The 17,741-nt window shown below is 41.8% G+C and overlaps 1 protein-coding gene across 1 annotated transcript; it reads right to left on the bottom strand.

Annotated features, from left to right (window-relative positions):
• Window positions 1–7,064: 7,064 nt before the first annotated feature.
• On the bottom strand, window positions 7,065–16,196 carry traf2a (Tnf receptor-associated factor 2a). The gene is made up of 11 exons (XM_070904144.1): window positions 16,009–16,196; window positions 14,259–14,337; window positions 13,674–13,772; window positions 11,616–11,777; window positions 10,711–10,785; window positions 10,493–10,567; window positions 9,375–9,461; window positions 8,979–9,173; window positions 8,435–8,612; window positions 8,171–8,319; window positions 7,065–7,283 (listed from the first exon to the last, which is right to left on the bottom strand). The coding sequence occupies exons 1-11, from the start codon at window positions 16,194–16,196 to the stop codon at window positions 7,065–7,067; spliced, it is 1,506 nt and encodes a 501-aa protein (XP_070760245.1).
• Between the last annotated feature and the right edge of the window lie 1,545 nt (window positions 16,197–17,741).

The following is a 17,741-nucleotide window of genomic DNA, read 5'->3' as shown; positions in this document are numbered from 1 at the left end:
AAATACAAACAAGCCAGAGCGTTTTTAAACCTGTCCCAGAATGCTGATGGGTTGAGCCAGACCCTTTCTCTTGGAAGTGTGGAGGTAGGTCTGGCAATGCGAGACTAATACCTGCTAAAACATCATCATGTTGTCAATGTCACTGTGAGCAAGCTAGCACGCTGACGCTAAGTAAAGCCTCAGACAGCTGCTAGCATGGCTGTAGGCCAAACTCAAAGGTGGAGCAAAAAGGCTGCCATCATAGCGAGGGACCAGAGGCAACAATTGCTCAACTGGGAACACACTTTCGTATAATCTTTCCTCAAAGACATTCAAGGTGTTTGCCTTTCGTTTGTAGACACGAAAAGTGATGAGGTTGCTGCGTGAAGAATGAAAAGAAACCTCACTGACTCCTTTCTCTCAGGGAATCGGAGGACTAATTAAGAAAAACTTTAACTGCCAAGTACAATGAAAACACAGTGACATTGGCAAGGAGGTCTCTGTTGGAGAAGAAATCTCTATTCCAGAACTACACTTAATCCATATTTCAACAGCTGTGCCTTCCTCAATTCTCTTTCCGGCTCGTAGGGTTTAAGGCAGCATATTAACCTGGATCAGGGGAAGATTGGAGGGCACGTCTCACAAAGATCAGCCTGTATGGACAACCAAAGCCTCATTCATAGAAATGGCAGGTAATGTTTCCTCATCCTTAAGACGACCTCACCGTATTCCTGAGAGCCTGTCACCGGTCATTTCCTCTGTCCCAGTGGTGCCGGCTTCTCCACATGATCGGTCTTTGAAGCTATGCATTCAATACCATTTCCGACCTGCCTGAGAAGAGACCAAAAAATGGCTCTTTGTAAAGGCTACTCCGTGCTGAACTACTTAAAGCAAAGTCTCTTTCTATCCCATGTGGAGGGGGAAATGAGAACGGCAATGATGATGATTTTCTTTTTTTGAGGAGCTCTACTTTCATGTGTAACCTCAAAAATGTTCATGGTCCCCCGTGTGAGGAGCAAGTTTCATGACCCTAAACCTGCTTTTCTTATTTCTTGTCTCTTAAAAGACATCTTCAGACATAAGCATATGACTGTAACAATGAGTCACCTTTTAGTTTCAACATAGCGAGGACATCCAAATATATAAACCATCCAACATATTATTTGTTAATGGATGTCATTCCCATTCACGCTCACTGCCACTGAATATGATTTACTGCCTGATCTTCAATTACACAAACGCAAGAGGAAGTCTGTCAGTAGGACGCAGGGAAATCTTTACCAGATGTGTGGAAGACATTAGCTCGCAGGAGTTCCAGGGGACTGACCAAAACCCACTGTGAGCAGGATGACGTAATGAGGAGGCAGGGATGCATATCAATTACGAACTGACGTTAGTCCTTTGAAATCTGGGATGAGATCAAGAGAAGCTTCTTTTTTTTTTTTTGTTGTATGTGAATGAGTCTGTGTTACCATTTTGGCATTCCCGTTGAGTGATGAGCAGCAAAACAAAGATGGAGTTAGGTATTAAGTGACGCTCTACTGTGTCTGTACAAAATACATCATGGAACAATCTGCATCTATGCTTGCATTTAACAGACTTTCATTATACATTCACTGTTTATGTTGCTAAATGTTACACATCCCTGAAACATTTTGCTCAAGTGTTACCACGACTTTTACAACGATGAAAGCTTGAAAAGATAAAGAGAGTTTAGGCGAGCTGATCCTCCGGTATGTCTTATATCAAAGGATCCCTAAGGTGGGGTTGTTGTTGACCAGCTGTTGATGATTTTGCGTCTTGGTGTAATGAGTTTTATCTCAAGATCCATGTCGCAAAAACCAAAGGCGTACATAACAAGGTGTGTTTTGAGTCAAATACTGATTTTGTCTATAAAGAGATCCAACAGTGTTCTTTCTAAGATGAATTCTTTTAAGCATTTACCTTGACAGCTATGGCTTCTGGTTACTTTTCATAAAACAAGTATATGATAGACTATAAAATACAAACCACTGTTAAATATTAAACCAGTGGTTCCCAAGCTTTGTAGCTTGTGACCTCTTACAAAAAAAAGTGTCTAGCTGGGGACCTTTGTCAATTTATCCAACAATAACCAATTATTTGCAGCAGAACTTCGTTTTTTCTTCTTTCTTTCCCCATTAGTCATGTCACAACTCCTCAGATTTATCTAGGGACCCTTTAAAGGGACCACAGCGCAAGGTTGGGAACCACTAGACTAAACTACCAAACTGTGTATAGTGGTTAAAACCGCCTCCAAGGATCGGATTACTTCTTCCACCACTGTGCTTTTGTGGTTTTATTTCATGGAATCTGGTCTTACTGAGTGCATAGTGGCTGGTTGCCTTTGCCTAGTAAATAAAAAAACAGGCTGGCCACGGTGGCCAAAGCCCAGCCTCGGAGCATTTACAGTCGGAGAGTCATCAGTGAGGGTCAACTGATTCTTAACCCACTGGAGGCCCACCGTTGTGAAATTGAAAGCGACATGTCTATCTGGAACCGTCTCGTGGTACCTATTCCTGTCTGAATGCAGACAAACACCCCAGATTCTAAACTGTATCATAGCAACATTTCCGGCGGGAAAACCTCAATACTGTAGGACCACATTCCAAGTTCAAACAACATGGCTGCCTCCCACTGCCCCTGTTGAGGTATGTGCCCGTGAAAATTCCCAGGTATGTGATAGAAGCTTGTGTTTGAAGCATTCATTTGTCCATGTGGCTGTTTGACCCTGAGGAAGACTGGTGTATATTGTTTTTAAACCATGTCTCAGGTGTACCTTGACTTTTTATTCAGGGGGCCCAGGAGCCTGAAACTGACGCAGCAAATTGTATTACTTAAACCTGGGCTTTTCCCTACTGTGACCTGTCAATCCTCTGACATGACTGCACACTGCCCCCGCGTGGTGAAACCAGCAAAAAGTTCACAATACAAAAATTGAGAAACGCCGCACTTCTTTGCATAGAGGGCATCTTAACCTTTAATAAGACAAACGTAAAATACAAATATGGAACAAATTTCCGGCAGTACAAAGAGTTTACGCACACACACACACACACACACACACACACACACACACACACACACACACACACACACACACACACACACACACACACACACACACACACACACACACACACACACACACGTCACTATCCACACGATGTAGCAGAGAGAACAACAAGTAGATTGCAATTTGACGTCATTGCTACAGATGAAAGCGCTTCACCTTAATCTCAACATGGGCTTTAGAGAGAGATCCATAAACAGAGAAATAGATATGTAAATAAACGTCAGCTGACCTGTTTCAGTGAGACAGCTCTGAAGTGGTATTTGAAATATACATACATCACATTGACATATTCTTTTTTTTCTTTTCTTTCTGTTGCAATAACAGTGAGGCAGTGTGGCATTTCCTACGAGTCAATATCGCTGATACAGCATAACATCAACCCGGCTCCTCACATGGAGTCCAGAGAAGGTTCTGTCAGATCAATTCAGCAGATCAAGCTACAGCCGGCGTGAGGGGGCAAATGTGTATGTATGCCTTTTTATGTGACATTTAGCAGGTGGAAATGAAATGTGAAGCCCTTTTTATGTTCACCAGCTGTGAATAATTCTGGAGTCTGAAGGTAACACTTTTTTTTTTTTTTTTTCAAGAAAGAGCAAAAGACAAATCGTAAGTAAAGTGCTGCTACGGGCCGCGTCTACAAGCACAAATGTAGCAGCTAATTTATTTGAGGCTCACGCATGCAAAAATGTGGTCTACATAATGTGCAACAATAACAACATATTCTAAAGGGGGGCGGGGGGGGGCATGTGTTTCTGTAATAACAAGTTGACAATTTCTGCGTAAAGAGCCGGGAACATTAGCTTGCAACCTACTGGAGGTCAGGCAGCAGATGCATCTTTTCACAGCCCGGCGTGCTTTTAAAAGCGGTCTCAACGTACACCACGCGTTTGTTTTTCCTCAATAAAGTATAGAACCTATATATATTATTCAGATATGTTTAACTTGCTCACAGCGGCACGCACCTCGTCAAGCTCACGCACGCCGTCAAAGCTTGCACTCAAAAATCACATCACACGCTCATACGCATATGTATATATTGATCATGAAATCAGAAAAAAGAAAGGCAATGCTGGTCTGCAATATAGTGTTTGATGTATCTCCTCCCCTGAGACCTCTCGTGCACAGAGAGGTTTCAGTATTTGTTGAGATGGTTTAAGAACACGCCGGATGTGTTTCTGGATGAAGACGCCAAAAGCTGACCTCAGGTTTAATCTCTGATTCAATAACGCAAAACGCTGTTGACATTCACTGGTTTCATGTATGCAAAAGGGAAACATTCTTAGTCACTTGGATTTCATCACGTCATAAAAAGGCCAACAATTAAAAATGAGGTATAAAAGAAATACACTGCACAAAATCAAAAGTTTCACATTTTGGGAGGTTGAAAGTCACAGGAAAGCCAATCCACAACTCATGAAACATGATAATAATAATTAAAAAAAAAATAAAAGGTACAGGCACTTCTTTTTCTGTAAAAAGTAGGTCAATTCAAAGCTGTAAGGAAAGCCAAAAATAGGAAAGTTTTACAATAACATCAACCATTTCCTCTTTTAATACCTCGGCTCTGCCTCCATCCCGAGGCCTCCGCATCTCGGCTCCAGCCTCCACATGTCTGTGTGACTTAAGCACGACCAAAGGCTGCGCGCGCACACACACACACACACACACACACACACACACACACACACACACACACACACACACACACACACACACACACACACACACACACACACACACACACACACACACACACACACACACACACACACACACACACACACACACACACACACACGGAAATATAACTCAGTGTCTCCTCAAAGTGCGTTGTGGGGGGGGCAGTTGCCTCCGCTAAGCCACCGGCTAAGCTAAGCTAAACAAGACAAAAGAATCTCAGAGCGGCAGACAAATTATCAACCAACCCACCATTTTTTTATAGCCCCACGCTCTTGCCATTGGGGCACAAAAATGCTTGCCCTTCGGTCATTACAGGTAAGCACTTTAGGCAACACCACAAAATGCAGAAAGAAAATGGCAATGAATACTTTGTGAAGACACTGCAGTGGACATATTTTGGATATACCTCTTGTGTAGGTAGATATGTACAAAATCTTTGCACAGATATAATATTCAATATTCTATTTTGGCCATTTCAATATTTGCACATATGCATGTTATCAAATATCCTAAATAGCTAAAATCAGTAAAACGGTCAAAGAAACTATGAATATGCAGACAAACAAATATTGAAAAAGAAAAAAGCCAAAGTTTAATATCAAAGGATATTTATTGGATCTATCAGAACTTGTAAATATATGTTGTATCTTTAATAAAATATGTCATATTTCCATTTGGGAAAATCAGCTCGACTACCATCGGTTTCCCGAACAAACAGCCCAGAACTGTTGCAAGCTACGGTGCATCTTCCACAGATCCGACATGCAAACCAACACTGCAGCTAACGGCAAAGAAATGGAACAGCGCACACACACGCGCACACACACACACACACACAGCTGAGATACTGCACTCAGACTCAGAATTCATGGAATTCAAACAATGTCCACCACCACAAATGATTATCACTGAACACACAGGACTTGGAGAGTTGGAGGCATAGATGTTAAGAGTCCAACTGTGCCACAAACTGTGTGCAAAGCTGAGCAATGGCTACATGGGCGTCACGCTGTTGTTGGGACTCCGGGTTTGTAAAATGCAAAAACTTCAAGCAGTACACGCAAACGGTGAAGCGCCGCCTAGAGCTGCTTGATCTATCGCTGCGTTCATAGGCTGGTTAATCTACGTAGCTACGGTGCCACTGGTCTCGGGCTCATTATTTTCAGTTTTTTATTAAAAGCCAAAAAAAAATCTGGAAATGCATTGTGTGTTTCAAAACAAAAAGAAGTACAAAAAAAAGCCAGGTTATGTCGTAGCGACATACCTAGAGAGAACCCCTTTTGGCGGTTCCCCTCAGCTCCACGCAGCGTTTTAGCGTCTTTTAGCCAATTTTACTGTTTTGGGCTCACCGCTCTTGTCCCATTTGATGCGTTTCCAGTGATCGAGTTCCAATAAACCCACTGTACCCTCCCACAGACCAAGTTAGCAGCTGGCTGGTGAACATGGCAAAGCATCATCTCAGGGGTTGGTGGAGGCTAAAATGGAGGTAAAAAGGAGAGAATGTTGGACTTGCATGTATCAGGTTGCCAGAGACGCGACTCCCAATGAAGGTTAATGTTACTCTGTGTCTGCGGGATGCGTAAACTAGTGCTGACATGTTAGCCAAATCAACTTTTCAACGCCATAATACGTCAAATGTGCAATTTTTAGCTTGTTGCGAGCCTTAATTATTTTGAGGGACTCAACTTGTGGTGGCTTCTAGTTAAGGCTCAGTTTTTGGGGGGGACATAACTATCAACTAGCAGCAGCAAAACAACTGAGTTTTATTTCCACTGCAGCAGGAAAAAAAAAAACTCCGTTTGAATGTGAATGGACATTAAAAGGGTTATTTTTCGGCATAAAACTGAACATGATGAGCCTCGTCTATAGTACAAGAAGCCATAGGATGATCAATGGAGATTAGGGACAATAGCGTCTGAGTTGTCCCCTTACTTCACAAGCATAATGTTGTTCAGGTCTTGGAATGCTTCGATCAGTTGAAATGCTGTTTGAGGGTCTTCTGCGGGGTCACCAGCCACATACTGCGCTCACTCCTCCGGTCACTTTGGTAGGTAATCAGTGTTTCTTTGTCGAATAAAAACTCTGTTTGACTGGTAAACTAGTTACAGTGGCTGAGGACGTTTTGAAAACCACCAGCCACTCCTGCTCTGGTCTCGCATATTGCCGCCATACCAAAACCAAAAGAACTAGACAGACCCCCCCCCCCCCCCCCCCAAAAAAAAAGAAGAGCCAGTTACTGGTGATGCAGAAGCCTGGTGAACAGCTTAGTAGCAACAAAAGGCAGGGTTGGATTTATGCCCTCGCCGTTTGCCTAGAGCCCAGTGAGGTCTACGATGGCCTTGATGAAGATGGTGTCGTCGCGTATGTAGGAGTTCTTAGAGTCCAGCTTGGAGAGCGGACAGAAGAGCGGGCAGCCGCTGGCGATGTTCATATCGCTGACGGGTCTCTGGAAGGACGAGGAGGAGATGTCGGGCCGGAAGGCATCAATTATGTGCTCCCGGTTGTTCTGGTCGAGCAGCATTAGGGTGACCTGGGTACAGATGTTAGGGAGTCGAGCCTTACATCTGCTCTGACGGGAAAAAAACTGGAGCTGACCCCACTAATGCACTTCCAGTCTTTAGCATGATGACACTTTAAAGGTGCTAGTTAGAATGTGATTAACAGTGTATTGAAAATCAGTAATGGATCATAGGGAGAATCAAATAAAGAAAAAATACTGGTGCAACAACACACTCAAAAGCTAGCCAAAAGTGACCAAAATAAACAACTCGTAAAAAGCATTTTATATATGTATATCAAAAAAAATTACATATATATATATATATATATCTCAAAATATCCAATGTCAATAAAATACTGTGCATCTTGTATACATATTTGCTTTCTTCTTGAGAGTTCAGTGAGAAGATAACAATCAAATTTCTTTATGTTTGAGGCTGGAATCAGGATGTGGTTAGCCTAGCTTAGCATAAAGACCGTTAGCAAGGGGGAAACAGCTAGCCTGGCTCTGTTCAGAAATGGGGGAAACAGCTAGCCTGGCTCTGTTCAGAAATACACCTACCAACATCTCTAAAGGCTCCCTAAATAACATGTACTTGAAAAACAGTTTTTTTTTCTTTTTTTTCTACCCTGAACATAAACATGAACTTTCATGAACATGAAAAATGCTGTTAGCCGAGAAATAGTTCCAACACGTCACTTCTTAAAAAGCCACAAAGTGTCATTTCGTGAGAGTGATTTCAATCCAATCTTGAGATTTGATTCAAAAACGACTACTTGACATATATTAAGCACAGCAATAAACAAACAGGTATGAGACTGGTACCTCATTGGGGGCTATTTTGAACAAAATAAACGTGTGTGTGTACGTATTAATGTATGTATACACGTTTGTATGAGTACAAGAATTAGTGTTACCTTCTGATTAAAAGGCCATTTCAGGAGCGCGTCGCTGTGTCCTCTCATCACCACAAAGAACAGGGACAAGTGGGTGCCGCGGCCCGTCCCGTCCCCATTCAGGTAGATCCGCAAGCACATCTTGTAGCCATATTTACTGGTGTAAAACGCTGGAAAACACAATACACCAGTGAAGTGTAATGTAACTTATATAAATCCTTAAAAATCAGACAGATGCCTCGTCATCGTCTGCATTATAACTTAGCCATCGTATGAAGCCGTTACCAGGAGAGAACATAGCAGGGGCGCGGCCGGCCACGGCGTCCTGCCTCTTCTTGGTGAAGTCCGAGATCTTCCAGACAAAGATGCCGTCGTATGTGGCTGCGGACATCTCCCTCATTTTCCCATCCATCTCCACGATGGACAAGTCCCTCAGACTCACCGTCCTCTCTAGCTGACGAACCTGCAGCACAGCGACACATGAACGAGGCAGTCTACTTCGAGTCTTCAGTGAGATCAAAACCGATGCTCCCTGATAAGTAGAGGGCTGTAGTGCAATCTGACAAACATGATGAGCACCTGATCAAGCTTTTAGGACTATACAGAATTACATTTGCATTACTTTGCACAAGATGTTTTGAGAAATGTCATATTACGTCCTTTTAGAGAAAACCCAAGAAGGAACTACAGGGACACCTTTGGCCAACACATCCAGTGTGTGTGGAAGAAGTGATCCTTTCGAATTCTCTTTTCATTTCTGGTGCCTTGAAAATCTAATTTCCCTTCATTAAGATTTCAACTTAATCTGGTGGAAGTCAGATTTTGTCACCTTGTTGTTGAGGATCTCGATCTTATCCTGGTCCAGTCGGTGTTGGCGGTTGTAGGCCTCCATGGTGGTGCAGGAGCGCTCCATCTCTCGGTTGAGGACGCAGACGATGTTCTCGAACGTGCTCACTTTGAGCTCCAGCTCCTGGCAACGCCGGCTCAGCTCGGCCACCTTGGTTTTTTCGCTCTGGAGCTGCAGCTCCAGGGCAGCTCCCATGGCACTGGGCAGAGGTGTGAAGGAGGTGGCCAGGGTCGGGGCGCATGCACCCTGCACGGGAGCCGCACTGCCGCCCCCGAGCTGGCTCATCTTCTGCTCCAGGTCCCTGAGGGACTGGTGGAGCTCCTGCAGCTTGTGGCTGGCCACGTCCAGGCTCTGGGGCTGCAGGCTCTCCAGGCTCACCTTGATGCCCATGATGAAATGCAGGAGCAGGTTGAGGTGTTCATACGAACACTGCCGCTCATGGTCATGGATCTTCTCTTTCTCCACCTTGGTGTCAAAGAAAGACACAGGAAGAAACACATTAAAAAACACAAATAATAGCCCTGGTCCATTACCCACTAACAGAGATGACATTTTAATGATGTATGTGAAATTGTGCCACAGAGGAAGAAAATAGTAAAAGCAAACAACAAAGAAATCATGGAGCTAATAATGGATATATACACTATACAAAGTATTCATCCCCAGCATTCTTCATGTCCTATTGTTTGTTTTATTGACACTGAGCAACAGAAAAAATGCTTCGACGTCAAAGTGATCTCCCAAATTGAGGACAAATATAAAACATAGGTATTCACACCATTTACTATGACTTCATTTTGGAAGCTGCATATTAAGTTGAAGGGACACATGCTCCATATAATGAAGGTTAAATACACCCGTATCTGGATGGTCCAACAGCTGATTAGTTCAGTTCCCTGTCAAAAACTACAGGGTGAAGACAAAGACACATTCCAGACGAATCCAAAATAGTGAACAACGAAAAAAGGGCCATTCAAGAAAATGTGTAAATCAGGGAGGTCGATCATAAAAATAAAGAAGGAAAATCTCAGCATGGCATGGGATTGTTGGTGTCATAAAGTTATACAAATTGTCAGATGCAGACCCCCATTTCTGATGCTGGAATATTGTTTTAGTGTAGTTTTAGTCTAGTTTGACCCAGCTGTTCTGATGCTGTGTCTTGTCTCATTTTCACACTCAACAACACAGGATTCATTTACAGGCAGGTGGCAACAAATTCTATAATAACTGTTGGATAATGTAATACCTTGTAACACCAAACTAAGGACATGTTCTAAATGCAATTAAGACTGTTGGTTTAACAACATAAAATAATCTCATTTTCTCAGAATATTTCAGTTAATGTTCCAGGAAATAAAATCCTGTTATTCGGACCTTTTAAGTTAAATCGTCAGTCATCTTATAAACTCTCTCCATCCACTGTCAGCTTGTTATTACATGATCCAGTAGTTATTACGTCACACATATAGCAAATTATGACAAAAATGTCTACTTACAGACGTATCGCAGCCAACAACATGAAATCTGCATGGTGCTTTAAACTTACTGCAGAACTTAATATGGTCCACATACTGCAAAACAAATCAAATGAAAGAAGCAGATGATCTACAGAATACGTTGTAGAATTGGATCCCTGGCTAAATGGTCAAATGAGAGCAATAAATCCAAAAACAGAATAGTGAACAAATCACATCAAAAAAAGTGTCTGGGATACCTTTTCTCTGGGGATCTTTTTCTTTGCACAACCTTCACAAATCATCGGGTACTTTGGACAGATTTCATCATGGGCCTAAAAACATAAAGTAAAGTTAGTTCACAATAACAGAAATGTCTATGAAAGTTATAAATATCCGTATGTATGTTGAGGTATACAAATTTGAACTGTCTCACTTGTAAAACTGAACACAGAGTTTTTGACCATGTCTCACAACCGTCATCACATGACCTACGGCAGGGGTTTTCAAAGTCTGACACTCTGGGCCCCCATGTCAGCACAAAAATAGACACCTCTAAGTCTGGGAACTACACTTCCTATCATTTGGGGCATGTAAACAGGAAGTATAATGTTGCCATGGATTGGGCAAGTTACACTGTGGGTTACGACTTTTTTTTTTGCCTATATTTGTTCAAATTTTGGAAAATTGGTGCCATTAAAAAAAAAAAGAGTGCTGAATTAGCTATTAGCAGTTCCTGTTTTTAATGCGCCCATGGACATACAGGTAACTACCGCTGCATTACTTTGACACTGAAGAAAACTTAAAAACCTGATGATTCTCAGGCCAGTTCAGGGGTTACAAGGAACGTTTTCTGTGATTTCTAAGTGGATTTATGGGCGTTTATTAGAGAGGTGAAGCGTGTAGACTTAGACTGAGTTATGCATTTTGTGCTCATGGTTTTAAATGAATATCGTCACAGGAGGAGTCACGTTATAACAACTGAGAGAGTTTTCCATTTTCGGAGGATGGCCGTGAGACATGGTTGAATGCTCAGACATGTAACAACCTACATGGATCATAACACAAGCGTCTATATGCCTAGACTAAATAGGCCTCCATGTATCATGTTCAAATATATCATTACTAAATAAAGCCATATGACGGCAATGCAGAGAAGCCTGACCTTGATGTTCTTTAACAGGAAGGGTTCTTTGCAGTATTTGCAGTTGAGCGTCCTCTCTGGACATTCTCTCTCGTTGTGGCGCTCCTGTTCATTGGCTCTCATCAGCTCTTTACAGGAAGGACACAGGATGATCATGAAGTCACAGTGGCCCTCGTGGCTGGCCTGCGGGGTGACCGACAACGCACCTCTCAGCATTTTGACATCAACAACTATTGTTCAGTGAACTTGGGGTGTACCTTTGACTTGCCGATGGCAGTGACTGTAGATTAGCCACCAGGTGGTGTATGTACATATGAGGATGTGTCTGACAACTGGGTTAAACTTGCCTGAAGAAGTAGAAGATGACGAAGAAGAAGAAGAAGAAGAAGACGACAGAGAAGAGGATGAAGGAGATGATGAAGAAGGCGGAGAACCCAGATATGTGTAAGAATTGCACATAGGTGATATTAGAAAATCATGAATGAAGTGAGCAAAAATGATTTCATAGCGGTCAACTGTCTTTTTGTTGTTGTTGCGTGATTGACACATTTAGTTGAAAAGGCTATTTGTGTTTAAAAGAGGAGGCATCACATTTACAGACGTGTATATAGAACTTTCCCAATAAAACAACTCGATTCCAGAAAGCAGACACTCGACTACATTCATAAAATAAGTGATAATTCAGACTAACTAACTAGGTAATGGAAATGAGAAAATGAGCCTGGGGCATATCATGTAGGGTTTTCAGATGGGTTCCTCATGATGTTTCTCATGACTGAAATGACATGTTACTAATACGATTTCATTAATGCGCACGCACGTCCCTTCAGTCCACTGTGATCTGAAAACACACGCTTTATCGTACATTCCTCCACAAACTGTAACCAAGCCTCTTGGTTTATACATGAATATGTAAAACACGTGAATATTATACCTTGTGTGTAAAAATCCATTTATTTATTTTAAATATAACATTTAGTATCCTTCCCACCCAAATAGATTTTGTACAATCCCTTAGCATTTTTGTATTTTATTGCATTTGGGGCAAATTATTCTCCATCAGCTGTCGTTTAGACCGAATACAGTGTTTAAAGATATGTAAACCATGTTTGCGGTGGCTTGTCGTTTTAGGTACCAGTGGCTTGATGGAAAGCGATCCAGGGAGGTCCAGTTTGAGTAACGGATCCATGATTGGAGGGCTTATCAGACGCCAAAACGCTGGCAGAAATCACTGTATCTTTGGTAGCGACGGACAGAAGGTAAATGGCAGAAATATGGCATTCGCGTTACTAAGTCACCCGTCTGGAATGTGCGCTTGCATGTATTTGATTGGCCAACACAGTGCCTTGCCAGATGACGTCGAAAGGTTCAACTTTTTCCATAGTCTTGTTTTTTTAAATGTACCCTATGTCATTTTTTGACAGTGGTGAGGCCATGGACAATGTATACTAAATGAACGCTTGGATTTTATACAGTTTTGTTTTTATTTTGGACAGGGATATGTGTATAAACTCCAGATTTAGTCTGTTTGTCTGTTGAACGATGTTCCGTCATCTTTGACATCCCTTGAGCATCTGTTCAAATGCCAACTATTGTCGACCAACTATGTTCAGCTCATTTGTGCGCACAAAGTATTGATTTGAAAGCACAAATTAAGTCATTTGATCCTTAAGATGTCAGTCCTGGTTAATTTAACATGTGGATTGTTATAGCAGTGTCACTGTACAGGACTTCATATCAAATTACACCTACAGGAAAACTTGCTTATGGCTTGTTGAACTTTCCAACAGTAATGTAGAACACCTTTTTTTCCCCTTTTTAATTCTATTCTGATTTTGGATATTTGTATGTGTGTTCGGCGTGTGTAGCGTAAAGGGGGCTATGATTTCATGCAGCTCTGTGTTGTAGAGCGACTAATAAATATATCTTGAACCTTGAAAATGTGATCAGTGGCAGAGACATTATTAACCGCACATACCAGTCCACAGTCCCAGTGAGTGGCTGGTAGAGCAAACAAATACACCAGCCACAGTCAAAATGAGATGGGCATTTTGATGACTACTTTGCATGAGTGTGCACCTCAAATTCTTTGATAGTTCCCGTCCACGTGCATCCTTCATTGGGGCAGACGGCCGCCAGGGCCTCCACTTCCCTTCGAGCTGCGTTGTCGGGGAAAGCCTGCGTGGAGAAGCGGAGGTTGTCGTCAGTTGCGGCCTGGTTTGTGTCTTCAGTTACAGTCTTACGGGTAGAGTTACAAACACTCTGCATCCGTTTACTGAGGTTCAGGACACTCGGAGCTCACTTTTCTCCCCGTGGCTCTACTTTCTCCAGCACATATGGTCGTTCTAGGGACACTGGACTATAGTTGCTCCATCTATTGTCTACACTGCCAAGAATTATAGAGCAGTCACAAAGGTTTTGTTGTGTTGGCTCTATACTCCAGCACATTGGATGTGAAAACAAACAATGGCTATGACGTTACAGTGCTGACTCTCAGGATTATTTTGAGGGTTTTTAAACATGGCCGAACTCTACTCCTAATGACAGACTCTTCACCATGTTAACAAACTGGGGAACTTAAATGCATATTAATGCTGTATTTAATATAACCGTGAAAAACGATGAAAAAAACAATGCAATGTAGGGTAACAAAAATGTACTTACACCACCTTGCTTGAGAATGGAGGTGGGTTCCTCAAACAAGTCTTCTTTGATGCAAGCACTGCATTTCTGTGGCCCAGAACTTGAAGGGAGGAAAAACAAATATTCACATTAGGTCTGAGCTTTCAACTACATCGCATGGTCTTCAGACTAAAACCTGTCCCAGCTCCATTTGTTGATGACGGCTGTGAGAAGCAGCTGAAAACGCTAATAAAGCTGGTGGGTGGACCTCGAGTTGAGATCATTGTCATCACATACAGGGCTGAAACTTTTAATCAGTCAATTAAGCAATTGGTTTTCAGTTTTGTCATTTGTCAAGCAGAACTGACAAATATTCACTGGTTCCGGCTTCTCAAAAAGGTAAGGATGTGCTGATGCTCTCTTTTATAGCATTCTAAATCGAACATCTTTGAGCTTTGGACTGTTGGTAGAACAATGTCAATTTCGGCTCTAGGAAAATGTGATGAGCATTTTTCACTCATTTGTGACACTTCAAAGACAAATCGGTTGGCCGATTAATTGAGGAAAATCTCGGCAGATTAATCAATAATGAAAATAACCGAAAATGACTGGTTTGCCTTTTTATTGTAGAAGATATCGACAACATGTTTATATTGGTTGCAATAGTCTGATCACTGTAAAAACATTTACATGCAGCTGCTCTGTAATCAGTTACCACACTGCTGCAACTGCATGGCCAGATTATTATTCATATTTTATTTATTAACAATGTAAACAAAATTGGGGTCGGGATTAGAGAGTCAACACAACTGGATTTACCCTGTAGAAACCTGATTTCTTGGCCATATGTGCCTAACCAGTGTTATGTTGAAATCTGTGACCTGAGAAAGTTTGGCTTATTCAGTTTATTTATTCATTTCATATATTCATTTATTGTAGTCCCATACTATACTGCACTGAAAGTTATTACCAAAACCTGTGACTCCATTTTAATTATACAGAGACACCAAATTCTGTGACCCATCAGATTTTGGGAAACACCTGATTTCTTACAGGCTTAACAAAGAAGAAGAAAAAAACATATATATATATATATATATATATATCTATAAGGGATTTATTTATTATTTATGTATTCTCATATCATGAAAGAAATGTCGTCCTATTCATGTTCCTACTACTGCCATTCTTATATAGAAAAACTATTGAAAACTACAAGTAGAACAGGGCTTGGAATCGGATAGACCCTTGTCAGGTCACGATTTCGACTATATGGATAACGGTCATGCCAAACTCCGATCAAAAAAATACCCAATTTAATGTTGGCTAGCTTATCAACAAAGACACACACTGAGCGGAATATATTGTCAGACTTTTAACAGTTGCCGGACCTTCTAGTACATTCGGTATAAATACCGACCTGATAGCACTTTAATACAATACACTGTTCAAGTTCAACTCTTCGACTGCTTGCTCCGGTCAGCCACGACATAACGTTAGGTTAGCGGAACTGGACTACGAGGACACCTGGACCAACCCTTCACACAAATTGAGATTTAATTGGGATCAAGTGGTGATTGGTGGATAACCTGTATGCCGAATTTTTCAGTGGGTGTTCGCAATACATATCTCGTCACTTGTCTTGGTGGTCGCACATAGCGTTACCTGTGACAATACGCAGGGCAGTATTAAATTGAAAGACATTTGAAGGAGGGTTGGTGGCAAGCTCTGAGGGCTCATACAGGCTACACACACATCGAGCTAGCTCGCTAGCAACCATGACACTACTCACCTCACAATTTTGTTGAAACAGAACGAACAAAAGCGGTGGCCGCACTGAGCTTGCAAGGGCCTCCTCAGGATTTTCTGACACGAATTGCACAAGTGCTTGTCTTCGTGGTTGTTGGCCAAAATTTTCTTTGGAAAGCCCGGTTTGTTGCCTTCCAGGGAAGATGGTGGAGACGGCTCCTGTGCAGCCATTATTCCCCTTGAACAATATCGGGGGGGGGGGGGGGGGGGGGGTACTCAGCGGGGTGTGTTCAAGACAGCAAACACAGCTGAATACAATTTTAGAAGTAACCGCCGGCAGCACCTCATTGCTCTCTGAGAGAATTTATTAAAATATGTACTCCTGCTTATGTTAAGAGCGCATGACGATATTTGACCTCCACACGCACAGGCAAAATGCGGCCAGGCGTTTTCATGTGATAAAAGTGACAGGCTGAGGATGCTGCGTTCAGGTGTATGTTCCTACGTCTGCCGCTAGGCGCCGCACGCCCGAGAGAGGAGCATCCAGACGAGTACCATCAGGAAGCAGGCTGCGCTGGATTGGACAATACGGATTGGACCGCTACAGCTGCGGCAAGTTAACTACGTTTACCCAGTGTAATCCCGGAAGTGTTGTCATTTGTCTTAAAAAAGAAAGCAAGGTGTTTGTATTAATCGGTTTTAGGATGTGCAGAAAGCGTAGAGAATACGTTCTCAAAGATGTCTGAAACCTGATGCTATGCACACATTCATATGGCCGATATCAAGATCAGTAAGCAGACCAGTTTTATCTTCTAGTGAATGTTAAGCTAATATAAACTAATGAGAAATGTATGGATACTGTATTGGATGGAGCTACTCAGTGATCAGCAGTAGACTATGGTAGAAATGAGCGTTTCCCACTGCGATTATGTGAAAAATCAACGAAAGGGTCTGTTAATCCAAATTACAAAAAGATATATATTTTTACATTGCGGCTCTTTTTTTTTTTGCCATTATGAGCCCAGGTTTTCAGATATCTCCCTCTGAGGTGTTTGCCACCACTCCAATTTGCACTTTATAGATAGTCCTTCAGAATATCTCAATATCCTGATTAATAGGGACATTGTTTTTCTCGAAAGCACATTGCTGTTGACTTAAATGTAGAGAGAATAATCTCACAAAGTTCATTTAGTAGCTGTTCTGGAGCTTTTTGATCTTTTGCGGTGAGATTGCTGTTTCTAAGGTCTAGCAGTGAAGTTCTCGCTTGTTAAATGTAATCTTTCGATGGTCTCATGGGCACAAACTGTAATAATTTCCATTTATTTGTATTGTGGTGGCCACACACGTTTCATAGTTTGATATCTGACGACCTTGCAACCTAAAACACAGGAGTTAAGATAGAAAACATGTGATTTTGTAATTTGGGTGAACTGACCCTTTAATATATATATTATATATATATATATATGTGTGTGTGTGTGTGTGTGTGTGTGTGTATATATCTAGTATATGGAGATGGCAAGTAAAAGCCTCTATTTTCAAGCACATGACGGGAATAATATTCCATAAAGTAATGGGACGTAAAATGGAAATAGACATTTTTTTATTATTATTTATGAAAATAATAATGCGCTTATTTTGAAGGTTTTAACGGAAGTTGTGCATTTTTGTGCCACGCTTGACGCTGGGTCGGTGTAGCTGCTTTCTTTGCAAAGGAATGTCGCTGCTATATCCCTGTCAGGATGGAGGTCCGACAGATGTTTTGAGAAAACGATG

The sequence above is a fragment of the Enoplosus armatus genome, chromosome 4, assembly GCF_043641665.1.
Source record: "Enoplosus armatus isolate fEnoArm2 chromosome 4, fEnoArm2.hap1, whole genome shotgun sequence".
Taxonomy (NCBI): domain Eukaryota; kingdom Metazoa; phylum Chordata; class Actinopteri; order Centrarchiformes; family Enoplosidae; genus Enoplosus; species Enoplosus armatus.
The sequence above is the reverse complement of the archived record's forward strand: the minus strand, read 5'-3'. Positions and strand labels throughout refer to the sequence as shown.

Bases quoted from the DNA above. Each gene is read 5' to 3' on its own strand.
- traf2a (XM_070904144.1), bottom strand. From the start codon at position 16,196: ATGGCTGCACAGGAGCCGTCTCCACCATCTTCCCTGGAAGGCAACAAA. The intron at 11,778-13,673 runs GTGCACACTCAT...GTCACCCCGCAG, and splicing joins GAACTATCAAAGAATTTGAG to GCCAGCCACGAGGGCCACTG. The intron at 10,786-11,615 runs GTCAGGCTTCTC...TTATGTTTTTAG, and splicing joins TCCTGTTAAAGAACATCAAG to GCCCATGATGAAATCTGTCC.